The sequence below is a fragment of the Molossus molossus genome, unplaced genomic scaffold, assembly GCF_014108415.1.
Source record: "Molossus molossus isolate mMolMol1 unplaced genomic scaffold, mMolMol1.p scaffold_m16_p_3, whole genome shotgun sequence".
Lineage (NCBI taxonomy): Eukaryota > Metazoa > Chordata > Mammalia > Chiroptera > Molossidae > Molossus > Molossus molossus.
Window position 1 is genome coordinate 77,168,639 of NW_023425366.1, and position 19,275 is coordinate 77,187,913.

Below are 19,275 nucleotides of genomic sequence, written 5' to 3' on the forward strand. Positions count from 1 at the left end.
GGTAAAATCTGAGTTTATTTTTTCCTCTTATTTTAACTTCCTTTCAAAATGATATAGCAGGCAATACTTTTTTTTTTCTTTCTTATTTGGAAATTCAAAATATCAAACCACAGGCTAATATAATGACATTGATGATAAGGATAATCAGTAACACTGAGCATTTACAGCACAGAATGTTCTAAGGGCTTGATATATGTTCACTCATTTAAATGCTCACAACAATTCTATAAATAGGTACTACTATCATCCTCATTTTACAGATGAGGAAACAGACACCGAAATGTTATAACTGCTCAACATGACACACCACATATGGAGCCCAGATCTGAGCCTGAACTCTGGCTCCAGAGTCCATACCCTCAACTACAAACAGTCTTTCTTTGCGACTCATATCTTTCTTTGAATCTTGATAAACATTTGCAATCAGGAAATGGATAGCATAATACAAACTTTGAAAGCTGAATAGCTCCTTACTCTAGATTTCCATCCAACTAAATAAAAAAGCAGGCTTTCATGTGCAAGGTTTAACTTGCACTCTGTGTGTGGTTTGGAAATTTCTTCTGTCCTCACAGAACCTCGCATGTTTGCGTCGGAGCTGCCTTCAGCCCGAGGGTGCCAGGCAGCGAGGCCGGCCCCGCGTCCCCTGGGCTGGCCGTGGGCTGTGGCCGGACACCGGGAGCTGGAGCCGAGCGCCCTCAGAGCAGCTCTCGCGTTGGAGAGGGTTCAGAGGCTGCCGTGGGTACTGCCAGACAGAACATCCTCCCCATCTCACTTTGAACTAATTTGGATTTGGGTAGAAAAGGATCCATTTTTAAACTTAAAATTAGCAAAATGCTGGTCAGCAAATATGTCCGAAATAGTCTTCTCCTATACTAATCAGAACATAAATTTCTTTAAAAAATTATTTATTTATTATTCATTTATTTTAAAATTTCCAATTACAGTTTCCATTCAACACTATTTCGTATTCATTTTAGGTATATAGCATAGTGGCCAGATGGTCACATATACCACAAACTATTCCCCTTGGTAGTTCCGGTACCCACCTGGCACCGCACAGTCATTACAGTAGTATTGACTGTATTTCCTCTGCCCTGCTTTAAACCCCTGTGCCTGTTTTGGAAACGCCCACCTGCAATCCCTTCACCTTTTTCACGCAGTCCCTCAACGCTCCTCCCCTCTGGCAGCCACCTGCATCTGCATCTACGTATGAGTTTGTTTCTGTTCTGTTTGGGACATAAATTTCTACAATTCATCTCCGAAGGTGGAGCTGACCTCCACAAATCCAAAGACCAGAAAGAAATCTGGTGGACTGGGGAAGGGCAGTGGGTGCAGCGGCCCATTTCGAACGCACACGTGGTTGGTGTCCTTTGTGCGCAACCACGGAGGAGTCCCTCCGGTGGAGGCCGAGGAACTCTGCTGTGATTGCTCCACGTCCCTAGAATACTCTGCTGCGGCCCCTTTCACTTACTTTAAAAGAACTGTGTGTTAAAGGGACACACTGAGTAGCAGTGTTAGATTAGTTAGTGGTGAAATGTGAGGAAGATCTGCAACCTTGGGTCTCAGTGCTGTTGCTTAGTAACAAAGCCAGCCAGCTTTCTGGGCTGGGCTGAGACTATATAATAAAATCTCTCTAAACACAAGCACGGGCAAAGGCCTAGTATAAGTCGGGATTTTAAAACATTTGGAGAAAAGAACTGGGTCAATTAACAAAAATGACGAAGCACACAAAGGATGCGGGCCATTATTCTGTTTGTCCTCAAATCTGCTACATTTAGAAAATGCACGTCCTTTGAGAGGTATATATTCAGCTTCACTCTCTTCCACTAGGTGTGTCCCTGATCACCACTTGCAAAGGCAGCACACACGTGTATATCACTATGAGCCAACCTTTTCTGAGCAAGCATCTGAGGCGGATCTTTTCCAGGGAACAGTCCCTGTGCCTGGAGAGGGCCGCGGCTGTGCCTCCAGCACTGAACACAGACCCCCAGGACCTGGGGTGACACCTGGGATGAGTGGCCCGTGCCAGTGTGTGGTCCTTCTGAACCTCCATATTCTCCCCTCCACAGTATGAATAACTATTTCTTAGATTTGTTATAGGGAAAACATCAAAGGGCCCCATATTAAATGTGACCCAGTTTCCCAAACGTATACTCACCTCTCTGGGCCAGCTCCACAGTCCTGCAGTCGGACCTCCTCATGTTCTAAAAGTGGCATCTTAAGTGTGGAAAGACACACATTTCCACCTAACGTCCTCACACTGACCCTTTCTTGCCCCCAGACAACCCAGATACATAGATGTTGAGCACTGAAATTGTATACTTCAAATTGGGAAGAAAATAATCTGGAATTTTCTTTCCACCTTACTGTTGCAGGAAACTTGGAGCCCAGAGCAGAATCTGACCGTTAGACCTTGTACACTGCTATGTGCTATGCAAACATTATAAACTTTGGTCCATGGACTTTATAGGTTGGAGGCCAAACTCAAAGTTGACTGTGAGTATGATGGCAGTTTCTTTCTGCATAAGCACAAAATTCATTTTTAAACAGAGAAATGCAAATATAATCTCAGGTTAGGTTAGAAAACCAGGCATCTTACAATGCATAGCTGTTAACAGCACATACATATCTACATACACACCTATATACATATATACCCATATACATATATACATACATATATGGAGAGAGAATATGGTGTCAAGCTATTAACTACACTGACAGTAGGAAACAAACTTGAAAGGTTACTCTTACTTTATCGCATCTCATCAGCCCCAGATATCGCAGAGACTTGCTGCTCTGTGCAATCAGGGTGGCTCCTTGGTCTGTGATTTCTTTGCACCATCCGACATCCACTGTCTCTATGGTCATGCTGTACCGCCCGATGGCTATCAGTGCTGCAAGAAGGGACAGGGAGAAAGAAGGTAAGAATAAACGTTAGCAGCGTAAGGGGTCTCTATCTCATTATGACGACTGCTCCCATTTCCTCACTAAACTTGTTCCTGAAATGTTGTGTGTAAATTCACGTTTTATAAACAAAATTGAATTCAAAATTCTTTAGGAAAGCTTGCCCTATGACAAACCCTTTCACACAGTGAAATCACTCCATTATTTCCCTTTCATTGGAACACAGCATTTGTCATTTTTACTCATTGCAAGTTTACCTGTACTTTCAAACAGTCGTATCTGCAGAAGGAATACATTAAAATGAACTACACATAAAATGTTACAGAAAACCCCAAGTAGTAACTAAACTTTACCCAAGATAACTTTAATAGTTATTTAAAAAAGAAAAACACGTATAAACACCATTTTGAGGTGTGTTATACTGCATATGAATTTCTTTACCGATTGGCATAATTTTTTCCATCTGTTCATGATCTGTAAAATGTAAGAGTATACAATATTTTTCACATTAGTCCTTCCTGGGACTGTTAGGAATTAAGAGTACATTATACATACAGTTGAATTTAATTGGTGCCATGCCAGGGTGCAGTAAAGGGAATGTATTTGTTAGGGCGAATTTCTTCATCATATCAGACACCTTCCTTCTATTAACATATAAAATGAAACCTGTCATCTGAAAACTATGACAGTGTCTCTAGTCTTCTTGACTGTTTAGCATCGCACCACTACTAGCATGCGGGTGCTCATGCCATAGCCTTTGATGTGCACCACTTATCACAGCTCATAACCCGTCACCCTGTCAGAGCGGCCCTGCAGTGACTGTGGCTCTTCGCTTCGGCCTTCTGATTCAACAGGCGTGCACGCCTCTACATTTGTGGAGCAGAGAAACAGATTTCAGTAACTCCATGCAGAATGCATTTATGGTGCATTGGTATGTAAATGAAAACCCCCAAAACAATGCCACATATATTAAAAAGGAAGGAGAAATTGTTTGCTAATTATTTCCTCATTTTATGGTAGGATGGATTGATTGACTAGATTGATAAGAGCAGAGTTGAATTACTCATGTAAATAAATGTTAACTCTTACAGCTCACAGAAAAGTACACTTGGCCAGATCACTTGGCTAATTATTTCAGTAATATTTTTTTTGAACCAGAAAACCCATGCCCATTCAGTCAAGTATCAAAGACAGATATTTAAAGCTTAAAACAAAACAAAACAAAACAGTAATCGTGGTCCCAGTGTTTTCCAGTGGAGATGCTATAAAGAAAGAAAAATCATTTTTCCTGGAAGTTCCTCATGCCACTAATTTGCAGATGTGCTCATCTTTGCACCTGCTACTTTGGAATATAGTTTTCCTAGGAGGTAAGGCAGGGCAAGAGGGCAATCTGCAAAGGTTTGCTGAATGGTCTGAACGATGTTTTTCTGTAGTAGAAGCAATATCCCAGGTTAATCCCATTGGTGTCCCTGACCTAAGAAAATTGTTATCTTTGGTATTGTCATAACTTTCATTGGTTATGATGTTCTGAGGATCTTTTATGATGAATGAAGTAGGAGATACATAAAAGAAATTCCTTTCAATACAAGGTGTTCAAACTGTGATTTCAAAAGACCACAAAGCACACGTTGCAAGATGGCCCGGGTCACCAGGTCGTGCACTTTTATTGAGGTTTGAGGCTAGAACATGAAAGCCTGGTGCTAGCTAGAATAAGGTAAGCCAAATAATCTGAGGCATTTTCAGAGGCTGCTTTATAAGCAAATAAAGGGTCAATAGCTATTTATTCTTGGTGCTCCAATTACTGGTATTGTTTTTTTTTTTTTTTTTTGTCCAAATTAAAATAAACAGTAAATAAGACAACTGAAAATACATCCAGGTTATTCAAATTTTGTTTTGTCATAGTTCTATTTCCTGAAGCAAGAATTAAATTTTATTACTGCTTAACTCATTCATTCATTCAACAAATACCCCATGAGCACTCACTCTGCAGCATTCTCTCCGACATTTATAGACTATTCATGGACTAGGCACTGGACTAAGAATTTAGGTGTATTATCTCATTTACTCCTCACAGCCCTGTTAAGAAGTCTTGTTATTTCCATCTTAAAGATCAGGAAATGAATCACAAAGACGGGAACACCTTCCCAGTATAACTAGATAGTAAGTGGGGAAGTGGATAATACGCTGAGCGCTGGCTCTCGGCCCTGGGTGCACATCAGACCCATTAAATGGGACATGGGGTCGGGCACTGGGCAGTTCTAACTCACTGCAGAACCAGCTGTGCAACTGCGGAGTTTCACGGGGCTTGTGTGGGTCCTGGGATCCGAAGACTCACGGGGCTCAGAGGCCAGCTGAGTGGGTGGGGGAGTGGCAGGTTTGGGTGGAAATGCGCAACAACCAAGTAAACAGTCACAATGCAATGCCCATCCCCCATCTCTTCCCATTCCTAACTCCTTCATCCCTTTTCAGATCTCAAGTCAAGGACCAACCACCCTATCATTTATTACTGCTGTTGGAAATGTTATTTGTTTGTTTGTTTGTTTGCTATTTTCTGGCCCACCTCCCCCACGAGAAAGACAGCTGCTATTCACTGCTGTATGCCCAGCACCTAGCATGTGCCTGATACAGAGACTGCTCTTAAAAATAGTTGAGTCCTGGCCGGTTTGCTCAGTGGTTAGAGCATCGGCCTGTGGACCAGAGAGTCCCGGGTTTGGTTCCTGCTAAGGGCACGTACCTCGGGTTGCAGTTTGTCCCCGGCCCCAGTTGAGGTCGTGTGGGTGGCGACCACTCTATGTGTCTCTCTCACATTGATGTTTCTTTCTCTCTCTCTTCTTCCCTCTCTCCCTCCTGCTCTATCTGAGGATACATGTAAGGGTGTCCTTGGGTGAGGATACAAAGAAAAGATTAGTTGAGAAAATATATATATATTAGTTGAACACACCAGTGACTTTAACGTGTTTAGGTCAGTTATAGAGACGTGCCAAGGGGCCCCTCGCTCTTCAGGGGATGAGAGATATCATGGGAGGCTCTGGAAGAGCTAGCAGGTGCTGAGGGATGAGTGAGGTTCTCCAGATAACCACAGGAGCGAGGGCAAGTGCGCAGTGCTCAGGGAGAGCATGTGTCAGGGTAGAGAGATGTGTCAGGGTAGAGAGATGTGGAAGAACAGGGAGCGGCAGGTCCTTCTGTGCCTGAAATGTTTACTCCTGATGAGTAGCACTGGAGCAGGCACAGAGATACAAAGGGTGGGAAAAATAAGGAGAGTCCTTGATGTCCTGTTTATATTCTAACAGAGGAAACAAATGAGCACAAAGAGTATATAATTCTAAATTGCAGCAAGCGCTCTGAAGGCAATGGACAGATTACTGTAAGAATGACATTTAGATGGGGGGGGATACTGAGGAAAGTGTTTCTGATGAAGTTATTTTTAATCCCTTCAACAGCCCTGCAAAAATAAAAAACAAAAACAAATCAAAAACCATTTAAAGGTAAAAAACAAAACTGAGGTTAAATACCTCACCAAGGCTCCATCCCTAACAAGTGGCAGAGCCAGGGTGCAAACTGAGACATTTTGTTTCGTTCCAAAGCCAATGCTCATTGCACCGCAGCAGCAGCACCAGGGCGGGGGAGGAGGCCACGTGTGTTCAGGGTGCCTTTCGCTTTACCACAATCCTGCAGTGAAACATTATAGCTTATCAACAGCCAAGTATTTACCCTGTGACTATAAGATTCCAATAGAATCTTTAAGTTCTAAAATACATACTGAGTAATTTACCTCTCTGTGACTATGTCCTATCTTTGGATGTTTTATCATTGTTGTTCACGAGCTAGATGTCAAACATGTCATGTGCTTTCAAATTCATTTGTAGCTCCACAAGGTCGTAAATGTCTGACCTCAGGATAACATTTAACATCTGAGTCTCAGCTTCCTCACCTGGACAACAGGGATGTTGATTCCACGTCCTGCCTATTTCATAGTGTAGGTTCCAATGTGATAATACATGTAAGGGACTTTGTACTACCTTAATGTTATGATTTATATGATATCTCCCCAAAGCATTCTACAGTAGTGCAGTTGATTTAAAATGAAAAGACTGGAATGGGTTTTGAAAAGTTAAAAGCTGTGGGCAATGGAGCGCATTCTATAAGGACTTAGTCATTATGTCACTGCTACAGTTCTTGACCGGCCCCCTCTCCACCGGTGTGCACGGAACCTGCCACCCGCCCCTGGGATGACATAGCTGTTCACGTATGTGTGATTACGACCTTCAGTAGGGGCTGTCGATACATCACAATGATATTCATTGAGCCTTAGAAAAGGATAAAGTATGTGAGACTAATTCCTAATCCCCATGCAATTTTAATATACTTTTTTTATGTGCTAAGTGCAACTAATAAAGTTAAATTTTAAAAAGTTACAGAAATTAAAAGCTGTAATGCAGTAATTTATATGATGATCAAGGAAGGATATAGATTAACCCATTAAAGGCATTTCCATAGGCATACAGAGTGACTGAAAAACACAGGCACATATGTACTTAATTATGACAAGAAATTCCATTTCTAGGAATCCACCCTGAAAATACACTTCTAATTACACAAAATTACATATATACAAGTTTGTTCATGGGACAAACTTGTATATTGTATTTGCAGAATAATGGAAACAGCCTTAATGCCTAAACATAGGCGGGTGGTTCAATAAATATGCTGGAAAAAGCCTCACAACTGTCCAGCTGAAAAAAGAGGGAAAAGGCTGGGGGTAGATCACTGGGAATTTCCAAATCCATGAGGAAAGAGAAGTGCAAAGGAGCTTCTGTGGTGTGCTACCACCCCACCATGCAAAAAGGAATTTTAAAAAATCTGCTCATTTGTGAAAAAGAAATATGGGAACGATAAACCAGAAAACATAGAGGCTATTTAACTATAGGGGTTAGTGGGGAAAGAGAGGAAAGAAGGGGGCGCAACACGCGGGGTGGGGGTGAGGAGGGGCAGATGCTTCTTGAGATATGTCTTTGGCTATACTGTAGCTTTGACTCTGAACAACACTAATGCTTTACACACCTCCCCAGATAAAAATAATTAAAGCCAACTAGAATGTGGGGTAACCCGAAGTGGAATACAAAGAGCAGCAAATAAATCCTAATTGTATTACAAATGAACAGTGTGAACCTGCAGAATAATATAACAGAACGGGAGGGAATGGGAATTAAGTCTCTTTGGAGAACATGATTTTGACTAGATATTATAAGGCAAAAAAACAAAACGAATTGTCAGCAAATACTGTACTCTAGTTAGTAAATCTATTTTTCACTGGGGTGTGATTTAACAATTTAGTAACTACTTTGTGAATAATCTAGGATTGTAAATACTGACAGCCAATCTTTTCACTGTGAGAGACATAAGTTACAAATAAGAAGGGGGGAAGCTCATAATGAACCTTGTGGTTCTGAACTGAAATCAGAGGTACTAGAATGAAGTCATATTTTTTATATACACACGCATACATAGAGAGACAGAGAAACAACTAGTAAGTATGATGTACGTGCATGCATGGCATAGCATACGCACATGTATTTCCTAGCTTTTCCTGCTGAGAGGGACTACAGCAAGGACAACCCAGAAGCGGTGATCTGCAAGCACCCAGATCTTGGTTTCAAAATATCATTCTCCAATAAAAGGAATCAGGGCAGCTTAGAGAAATAGTTGATTCCATGTCCAGGGTAGTGAAAATGCAAGATGTGTCTGGAACATCTTGTGATCTCAGGGAAAAGAAGTCCTTGAAAGAAACTAGGGCCTGTCAAAAGGACACCGGATCCTGTCAGAAGGAGCTGCCAATGGCCACAACGGGAACAACTGGAGCATCGAGTAATGCTAGCATTGGAGTAAAATTCATAGACTGAAAAAAGCATCTGTAAGTCCATACTGATATAAATGATCAAATAAATCAATGGCCAAGCAAGGGCAGCTCTTCCTTACAGGGGGATCCCAATTAATACAAAAGAAAACATCAGGCAAAAACCACAGTAATAACTGTTGAAGGCAAGATCTACCAGTGGATGCTGAAAATCTGTCGGTGAAAGTTGGAGAAGAAACAGAATATGGGCAAAGTGCCAAAGACATTTAATAATGTTCAAAAATCGTTAAGTACATAGTGGAGAGACCCAGCAGACACAACCTCACCCCAGTGATCAAGGTTAACATTACCTGTATCCACACATACATGCCAAAATGAATAATCTCAATTTACTCATAAGATAACATCACAAAAACCCAACATTCTGCAAAACAATTCACCAGTACTCATCAAAAGGGCCAAGGTCATGGAATATAAAAAGGAATAAGGAAGTGTCGCAGACTGAAGGAGTCTGAGACAACTAAAGACAAAGTAGCATCCTGGATTGGATCCTGGACCAGACAAGGAAATTAGGGAAAAAACTGGTGAAATTCAAATAAGATGCGTCGCTTAGTTAATCTTACTAATTCAGTGTTAATTTCCTAGTTTGATAATTGTACTATGGTTATATAAATTGTAACTTTAGAGATTGCTGATTATATCTCTACTATTTTTTGCAACTTTGCTGTAATTTTAAAATTATTTCAAAACTGAGAGAACAAAACATGGATAAGCTAATAATGGATCATGAATGAACTAAGTAGAGGACTAACATTTTCTAAGTGAAAGCAGGTATTATTTTCACCCTGGATGATCTGATATATAAATGTTAGGACTAAAAATGCACTTTTCCTCACAGGAAGATCAGTCCTGCGAGGGCATCAACAAGTGACCTGCACATGTCATTTTGTCCTCTCCAGTTCTGTCTTCTGCTATGGATCTGTGGACCTGGAATAAAATCAGAAGAAACGCCCTAGTGCTTGAAAGAATTAGGGTTAAAATTTAACAGTAGGATTAACGTCTTTCATGTAATACTTGGATAAAAGCCACTTGCAAAGAAATTTCTTGGCAGAAATACAAAGAGACAAATATGAAAAGTGCTCTTCTTTGTAGAAACCACAGAAGCTCCAAAAACAAAGAACTGACACTTTCAGAGACGTGTGCTGTGTGATGGTGCTTATGAGGGCTCCCCGCACCCGCAGGGACCACAGCGGTGACTCCTAGCCCTAGCAGTTCAGGAGAATCACAGGTGCCTAGAGAAAGTCCAGATGCCCGAGTCCCACCTCTGGAGATTCTGAGTCAGGAGAAGCTGTAAAAGCTCCTGTGATCCGGGTGTGCAGCGGGGGCCGAGCACTGCTGAGCAGAATAACCTACAACTCGGGCAAAGTCAGTCAAGTAAAAACAAAAAGCCTCATTTTAAGGATATAAATAGCTCATGTGTTCTGATACTGTAAAGCAGCTCTGCTCTCACACAGGAGTGAGTTCTTGTATGTAACCTAATACTTTTTAATCCCTTTATTTCTAATTAGATCCCTTCCTTCCATTTTCATACCCTGTTCTATTTCTCCAATTAATTGTTAGGTAGTAAACTCAACAGTGACTGAGCTCCATAACGGTTTTCTTTACTTCGTTCTAATGCAGACCTTAGCAGAGTTTGTTTCATATTTGGACTAATCATCATGCTTGTTTTGCTACTAGATTGTAGTCTTTGATGGAGCAAATATGAAGAATGCTTCCCTAGGACCCCTGAATCTCTGAAGATCAAGCGTCACTCATTTTTTAATAGTTTTAATGAATTTTTTGGAAGTACAACATACATGTAAAAAATTGCACGAATCCCAAGGGTACTACTTGGTGAATTTTGACAGTTAATAGAGCTGTGGGACAGTCTCCAGACGAGAAACTGAGCAGGACCAGCACTCGCAAAGCCCTCTCATCCTCACTCTGGTCACAACTATTCCAACGGGACCACCACTTGACACACAGATTGTTACTTTTGTTATATGAACGCACCATTATGTTACCGATAGTCCGTTCATTCTCACTGCCGTATAGTATTCCATTCTACTGTAGACTGATGTTTGGACTCTCCCCACTTTTTGGCTTCTACGTATAATGCTGCCATGAACATCAGCATACATGTCTTTGTGTTGATATATGCTCACATTTCACTTGGGTAAATACCTAGGAGTTGGTTGTACGGTAAATGCATGTTTAACTTCGTAAGAAACTGCCAAAATGTTTTCAGAGCGGCTGTACCAACATTTTACATTCCCACCAGTTACAAATAAAGGTTCCAGTGTCTCCATATCTTTGCCAACATGTGGTAATGTCTGTCTCTCTGACTATACCCATTCTAGTGGGTGTGTAGGGGTATCCCATTGTGGGTTTTAATTTTCATTTTCCTAAAGGTGAATGGTGTTGTGCCTCTCTCTTTTCATGGTGTCATAGATTATTTTTAAATTGTAGCTACTGCCTCTAGATATCTATTAAATTAAACCGATAAAGAAAAGGAACCTAGATAATTTTTCTATTACTAGACTAAAGCAAAGAATAGCATTCTAGCTAGACAACAGGTCATTTTTCTTGTAATTTGAAGGAAAGTACCAGTAAAAAAAAATGTAGTCTATCCTTTGGAGACATGAAAAGTCTTAGAGTTTCTTAAAATAAGAAAGTAAATCATGGAAAAAAGGGTTATAGAAAACTCTCTAAAATGTATTTGTGGAAATTTCAAAGACTGTGGAGTAATGCTTTATTTAGGAACTCTAAATCTCTGAAAATCAAGTGAAAAATGAATATAATATAAAAATTGTGCAACAATGGTAGATAACATTACAGCGAAAACTCTGACTTGTGCTGGAATTTTAAGACGCTGCACGTAAGGGCATCCAATCCCCACGGCTCTGCTCACTGCCTTCAGCAAGGCAACAGGCAAGTCCCAACTCCCAGAGGGAGCAAGCTGCCGTGGCCCATGACCTTTCGGGAAGAGGCTCTCCTGCCCTAGGTAGCCTGAGACGGACAGGTAGGCATTATTTATAGGCTGCATCTGCTTTTTTCCCTCTGAGATATACAAGTTGGTGGAAAAGTAAGAGTTCAAGTGAAGGATTTTTTTAAGCATCTGAATACATCAGGAGCAAGGTAAGCATTTTCCCTCCTTTATCCCTTCCTAATTATTTATTTTAATAGTGGAAAGACACACATCTGATTGTGTCAGTAGAAACTATTTCTGAATGTGTGACTTCTAAATATGTAAGGAACAAGGGAAGTGTTTAGCACTAACCTTCATTTAACAGGAAACCTCAGCTCCAGTTTCCAGTGGCACTGGGTTTGGTGGTACCCAAGCCTGTGAGTGGAATGTTAGGCTCCCCTGACAATCTCCTCATTAAATTTTAGAATTCAAGATGAAGAAGAAATAAAAAGCCTTACCAGTCTAACATTAAGTCCCTGGTTCAATGATTCTTTTTCAGTCCAGCCTGCATAAATACATATATTACTTATCAAAGTGTTATGCATCCTTTTCAAAATCTTGACCTTAGATTTCCTCACTTTATGAGAAGTGAATTATGGGCTTAAACATGTTGGTTCGTGGATATGGAAAAGTACTTCGGTGTCTCTGTCATGTATTTGCCTTGTCCACCTTTCCGAACCGAATTTTCCAGACGGCCATAAAGACAGCGCTTGGCCCAGGCGGGCGTCATGTACAAGCATGTACCGACCCCGTGGGCAGCAGAGTAGCACGCAATTCAGCAGCTACCACTTAGGAAGAAACTACGGTTGGTGACAACATATGTGGATGTCAGACTGACCAACAAGCACTGTAAAAGTATCTCGACTTTGGAAGGGAAAGAAACCACAGGAAGAGGGAGGAACATGTGGGCTGTCAGCAGAGTGAATATATTATCTCTACTTTCTTTCAACAAGTACTAATTGAGTACCTATGAACCAGGGAACATTTTTAGGAGTTGGGAATAAAATGATCTAATCCCTGCCTTCATGGAGTTTGGGTTATGAATACAAATGAATAACCGGAATATGTAATTTTCCTAATGGAGATAATGGTTTGGAGAAAAATAAAGCAGGAACTAGGGGTGGGATGGCTTCGGTTTCCATGAGGGTGGACAGGAAAGGCCTGAAGGAGAAGGGGACATATGAAGCACGACCTGAAGGGATAGGGGAGCAAGTCATCCAGGTGTATAAGGGACAGGCACTCTATGCAGTGAAAACCTAGTGTCAGGACCAGGAGGGAGGATGGCTGCTGGCATGTTCCAGCATGAGCCAAGGAGCAAGATGACGATTAGTGGATCTGAGGGGAGGGAATTCATAAGAAAGGGAGTCAACAGAAACAAAAGACACGTTACTAGCCAGCTGAATGACACTGGGTTTCACTCTAAATGAAATGGGAATCCATCGGAGATTTGGGGGCAGAAGTGGGATATAATCGAACTTAAATTGTGAAAGGACTTCTCGGCTTCTGGGCTGAGAACAGACTGGAAGGGGACAGAAGCAAGGAAAACCCACAAACAGATCACTGCAGTTCTCCAGACGACAGGTGACAGTGGCTTGGGCCAGAGCTGCATAGTAGAGATGGAGAAAAGGAGTGGAATTGTGTGCAGAGGTTTTAAAAATAGGCATAGTGTTTGCTGATAGCCTGGATATAGCTTGAGAGAAAGAGAAGAGTCAAGGATGTCAGGAGAAAATAAATATCTATATATTTTTTGGCACTTAGTTTTGAAAGGAATTTCCTGCATAGGATTTGACATAGCTGCTCTTGTGTCCTTGTGTGTAAGTGTCCTGTACTGGTAGGAATGTATTAGACTCTTCTACTGCATGCAAAGACCACTTTCACTCACTTTGTCTAGCACAGGGCCTTCACTAGCTAGCGTTCAAGTCATGTTCACTTAGACATGTGCATTAGATATACAATTATAAGCACTTAGGGAAAAATGCTCAGAAAGGGTCTTGTTTGTATTCTCTAGAGTTCACATTCATTCTTTTATTCTAAAAATATTTATTGAGTAGCTACAGTATATCAGTCACTGTGATTACAGGTTATCTCTGGGTAGATAGTAGGTAATATATTTTTTTCCTTATATGTTTTTGCATTAAAAACATTCAACACTAGGCATGTTTTACTTTTACAAAGGATTAAAAATAAGTTTTTAAAAAGGTGCTACTGGGCAGACTACTTAATCCTACGAAAGTAAAGTGAAGAACTTGACATTTCCTATGGTGGGGTCTCTCTCTAATCCAATGCTCTCCAAGGCTAAGAGCACATTTGCTAGTGCCAAAATCCCGTATCTAAAATCACGTGGAAAAAAAGCATAAAGCTATTTGAAAACTAAAACTCGACAGAAAGTTGAGCTCTTACTCCTCCCTCGCTATAGCCCGAGAGGCTGTGACTTAGCAGCTGTTGTGTGGGGCCTGGACAATGTTGTTTTATTTTATTACTTGTTTGTTTATTTATTTCCTTTAAAATGATACAGGTTTCAGGTGCAAAATTCCACAAGACATCATCTGTACACTATATTGTGTGTTCACCACCCCAAGTCAAGTCTCCGTCCATCACCACTTATCCTATATTCTCCTTGCCCCTGGCAACCACCACATTGTTCTGTGTCCATGAGGGTTTTCTCCTTTTTGTTTAATCCCTCCATCGCCCCTCCCCCACCCCCATGACAGCTGTCAGCCTGCCTTCTGTCTAGTTAAGATACTGGCAATCATTTTTGCTTATGGGTCTTTCTGTCATAAGAAGGGCAAAGGAAATAAAAACATGAAAAATAAAGTATTTCAATTTGAGATTTTAAAGTTTAGTGGAGATTAAAATTTAGAGAACACTGAACTTTCTATATTCTCCCTGTTTTCAAGGGAGAAGTCGGAGTCCTAGCTTGGGACTCACCGGGGAGCTTCAACCACGCACACAGGTGCACGTGCTCAGATGCACACACATACACAGACACACTAACACACCTATCCCTAGGCCCTGACCCACAGGCAGACTGACCCTGAAGCTAATGGAGGTTAAGCTTCAAGATCCATCCTTTAGCCCTGGCCAGTTTGGCTCAGCGGTTAGAGCGTCGGCCTGTGGTCCGGAGAGACCCGGGTTCGGTTCCCGCTAAGGGCACGTACTTCGGTTGCAGTTTGTCCCCGGCCCTGGGTGGTCGTGTGGGTGGCAGCCACTCGATGTGTCCCTTCACGTCGATGTTTCTCTCTCTCTCTCCCTTCCTCTCTCTCCCTGCCACTCTATCTGTACAAAAAATGGAAAAATATCCTCGGGTGAGGATAAAAAAAAAAAAAAAAAAAAAAAAAAAAAAGATCCATCCTTTATATGGGTCTTTACAAGGGTCTGGGTCCTAGTAGTATATTTACATGGTAATATATTTGCATAAATCTGTGAAAGATACTTTTGCATTCTTTTTCTTAAAGACCCCAAATTATATAAACGCCACAATTTGAGAAATTTTGACTTTATCCCCACCCAACCCAGAATAATCTGATTCAGTGGCTTTGGAGGTACATACCACGAAGCTGTATCTTTTTCTTATCTTTCTTTCTTTCTTTTTTTTTTTTTAAATGTCATCAAGTGATTTTGATACGCAGCCAGGTTTGAAAATCACTGATGAAGAGCTGCACACCGATCACTTTAATGAGCCCCTGACACCTACGTAGTATTTCTTTCTGGAGCTTTGCCACTATTGATTAGGACATAAACCATATGACACCAAGTAGTTTGGAAAGAGCTGACAACTGGCAACAGTGGCTTCCACACTGTGGTGATGAATCACATGACCCTCTACGCTGAGTAATTAACTATCCATTTGTAGGTACTGGCTGTAGTGATATAGTTCTTTTCAACAAGGAAGGAAAGGCATTTGGACACAACATTAATGGTTGTTAACACCAAGCAAATAGAATAAATTGGATTTATTAAAAAGAGTATGTGTGTGGATTTCTTCCCTGGGAGTTAATACAATTTGTCTAGCTTTCTAATTATAGCTGAGACAGAAAATGGCTGAACCCAAAGACCTCTCACGGTAGCTAATAAACTTTTACTTATAAGGAGAACATTTCGTGGGTTGGAGAATGACAAATAATTTACTCAGCTTTTTCTAAAAGATAGCTAAAGGTGTTCCACCTATATCTAGCTGATGAATTAGCTTTAGCTAATAATCAGTGTCATGAGACAGGGAAGAAGCAGCCTGTAATTACTTTGAAGGGAATGAAGGAACAGATCTGATAAAGAAACTAAATCAGCTAATTCCTCCAGGGGCATACTAAGTGGGAGAGAGGCTTGCTTTACTGCAAGTTTAAAGGGAGGCAAACGTAGGGGGCATCAGTAGTTTTTACCTCCCTGGCATCCATTCCCACTTTCTGGTAACAAACCCTTCGTTCCTTAGTTTGAGGGGCTGTAATCAAAGGTTTCCTCCCCTTTCCAGGCTGCAGGTGGGTATGTGTCTCAAACCTGACTACTCACTCACAGATACCTGGATTCTGCCTGAACGACTGCAGAGGAAAAACAGCCGGAGACAACCCCTTCTGGGGGAGGCCCACTGAAGACTCTCATCCGCCCCAGCACGTATAGATCCCACCTTCTTGTCTTTTCCAAGGCCCACCTTGTGTAGCTTTGATTTTGATTCTGGGACTTAGCCATTTTCTTTCGATACTTTCTTTGTTTTTGTTCTTGATTTTGTTTTCACTTCAAGTAGCCTCTACTGATTTCTGTTACTTGCAACTAAAGACGCTTTAACTGATACAGAAAACTACACGCATGACAACGCAGTTTGTTTTCTATGATAACATAAAAAGCCCAAAAGGATTCTCAGCAATGTCCAGCTGAATCACATCAGCAAAAAAACATGAATATAACTCAGCTAATATACAATTCTCGTGGTTGTTTTGCTCTGGTAGATATTATTGAAATATCTGTGCTTACTGCTTTAGTAGTCAAATTAAAATAACTTTATTCAGATAACTTTTAAAAAATTTAAACAATGATTCTATTGTGAGAAATGGTGCAACTTATTGTAGAAATTAAATCAATAAATGAAAGTACAAAAGAATTACCATAATTAACAGCTGGTAAAGCATTCTTTCAGCACCTTCTGTATGTAGATAGAGCAGGAGAAAAATAACAGTAATTTCAGAAATATTATATGTAATTATAATGACTTTTAAAATTATTTAATTTGTTTTATTTGAACCAAAATAAAGAAACTGAAACTGAATTGTTGATGTTCAGTTAAATATTTCTTCACCATAAAAGATAATACTTCTTAAAAGAATCTACATAATTGAAGGAAAAAAAGTATGCCCTGGCCAGTTTGGCTCAGCAGTAGAGTGTTGGCTCGTGGACCAATGAGTCGTAGGTTCGATTCTGGCCAAGGGCATGTATCTCTGATTGGGATCGTGCAGAAGGCAACCAGATGTGTCCCTCTCACATTGATGTGTCTCTCTCTCTTTCTCTCCCTCTCTCTCCCTTCCACTCTATCTGAAGATAAATAGAAAAATATCCTCTGGCAAGGATTTTTCTTTAAAAAGGAAAAAAAAAACTTTTAAGAATTTGGAGTCATTTTAAAAATTCTATATTTTAACCTCAGACAGAATCTATTTATTCCCTTCAAGCAAAGAAGGGGAAGATGATAGGTATTTCTCCTCTTCCTTCTCTTCTCATATTTTTTCATTATATTATTATTTTCAGATTGTCAGGTTTCAATGTTTCCATCTACCTTTGTAATCACAATTCTCATGATCGTTTTGCTCTGGTTAAATATTAAGTGGGCTACAAAGCATGAGTTTCTCTGTGATTTCTTTTTTTCCTGAGATCCTTCTTCAGTTAATCTCTTGGGTTGCTAGATACCATCTTTAAATTGTTTGTTTGTTTTTAAGAAAGATTCATCATATCTTTTCTAAGTTTTTGAATGCTTGAGAAAGGCCGTTACCCTTATGTTAAAGGGACAATGTAGCTAAGTATCAAATTTTGGGGTCATAGTTATTTTTACCTTCAGAGCTTTATAGACAGGTACTTCGGTTTTGCCATGGAGAAACATAAATGCAACCTGATTTCCTCCCATTCATACATGTCTTGCTTTTAATGTCTGGAAGCCATATTACCTTCCTTTATCTCTTAGAATCAATATCTTTATCAGAACATGCCCTGATTATTCTGTTGTGATTTACTTTCCTGGAATTTGGCAGACTGTTTTAATTTTTGTAGTTTCAAAACTCTTTACACACAAACATTTCACTTTTGTTCTATTGGCCTCACTTTCCCCCCAGTCCTTTTGCAAATGATGCAATCAAATAAAAAATCAAAAGGTAGGCACAGATACTCCGAAGGATCATATATGTCTGTTCCTTTCAAACTCTTCTTCTTTGATTGCCTGGGTTGGTCATCTGTTGGGGATGAGGAAAGGTGGGTAATGAGCCAGAGCTGTCTGCAGCTACTACTTGGGAATCTCTGTTCAGTATCCTCACCACAAGTCTGTACATCCTTTCCCCTGGCACACCTGTCCTCTGAGATTTCTGTGTTCAGGAGCTGTATGTTACTACAACAAAACTGTTTGGGTCACTCTTGTGTTGGATTCTGGCTCTTTCTGCCCCTCGCTCTCCTTCACCCACTTCGCTCCTGGTGTCTTCCCCACTCCAAAGCAAGGAGGCAGACGATGGCGACGGTTCAGCATCGTGGTTTCTCCTTTTCCCCAACATTTTTGGAATGTTGAATAATAACGAATTACGTAGAGAATTCTTGAACTGTAGGCTAATTTGACAAATACTTATTGTAGGGCTTCCACATCTAAAATAACAAAGAGGATGAAAGCAAAGCCTTGTCCTTGCTTTCCGTGTGGGTAAGGAAAATAAATAACAGAAGATATCTGTATTGTTATGACGATGTAAATGCTGTTCACCGCTGAACCAAAGAGAGTACTATAACCAACCTTCATTTCTCAGTTTTTATCTGGAGTTTATATTTGTCTTGTATTTTGTTTACTTTTTTGTCTATCGCTGTTTTTTGTTTGTTTGTTTGTTTGTTTTATCCTCACCCGAGGACATTTTTGCATTTTGTGTTCAGACAGAGCGGGAGGGAGAGAGAGGAAGAGAGAGAGAGAGAAACATCGATGTGAAGGGACACATCGAGTGGTTGCCACCCGCACGACCAACCAGGGCCGGGGACAAACTGCAACCGAGGTACGTGCCCTTAGCGGGAACCGAACCCGGGTCTCTCTGTACCGCAGGCCGACGCTCCAACCGCTGAGCCAAACCGGCCAGGGAGTCTATCGCTGTTTTTTAAATGTTGCTGCAGATAGTTCAAATCCCTATCAATATTTTCCCCAAAGTTCAAATACATTAGCTTATTAGTTCCATTCGTCAGACACACCTCCTATTTCCACATCTTCCCCTCTGAAGTCCTCCAAACTCCTGTTCCTGGCTAAGTTGCAGGCTATTAGGGACAGGGGCAGAGAAATCCCAAGACTTCCCTT

At 40.8% G+C, this 19,275-nt stretch overlaps 1 protein-coding gene across 1 annotated transcript in view; it reads right to left on the bottom strand.

Moving 5' to 3' along the window:
- Positions 1-19,275, bottom strand: part of FBXL17 (F-box and leucine rich repeat protein 17) — a 487,473-nt gene that overhangs the window by 20,566 nt on the left and 447,632 nt on the right. Inside the window, exon 8 of the mRNA XM_036280976.1 lies at positions 2,755-2,897. Within this exon, the coding sequence (XP_036136869.1) occupies positions 2,755-2,897 (143 nt within the window). The remainder of the gene's footprint in view (positions 1-2,754; positions 2,898-19,275) is intronic.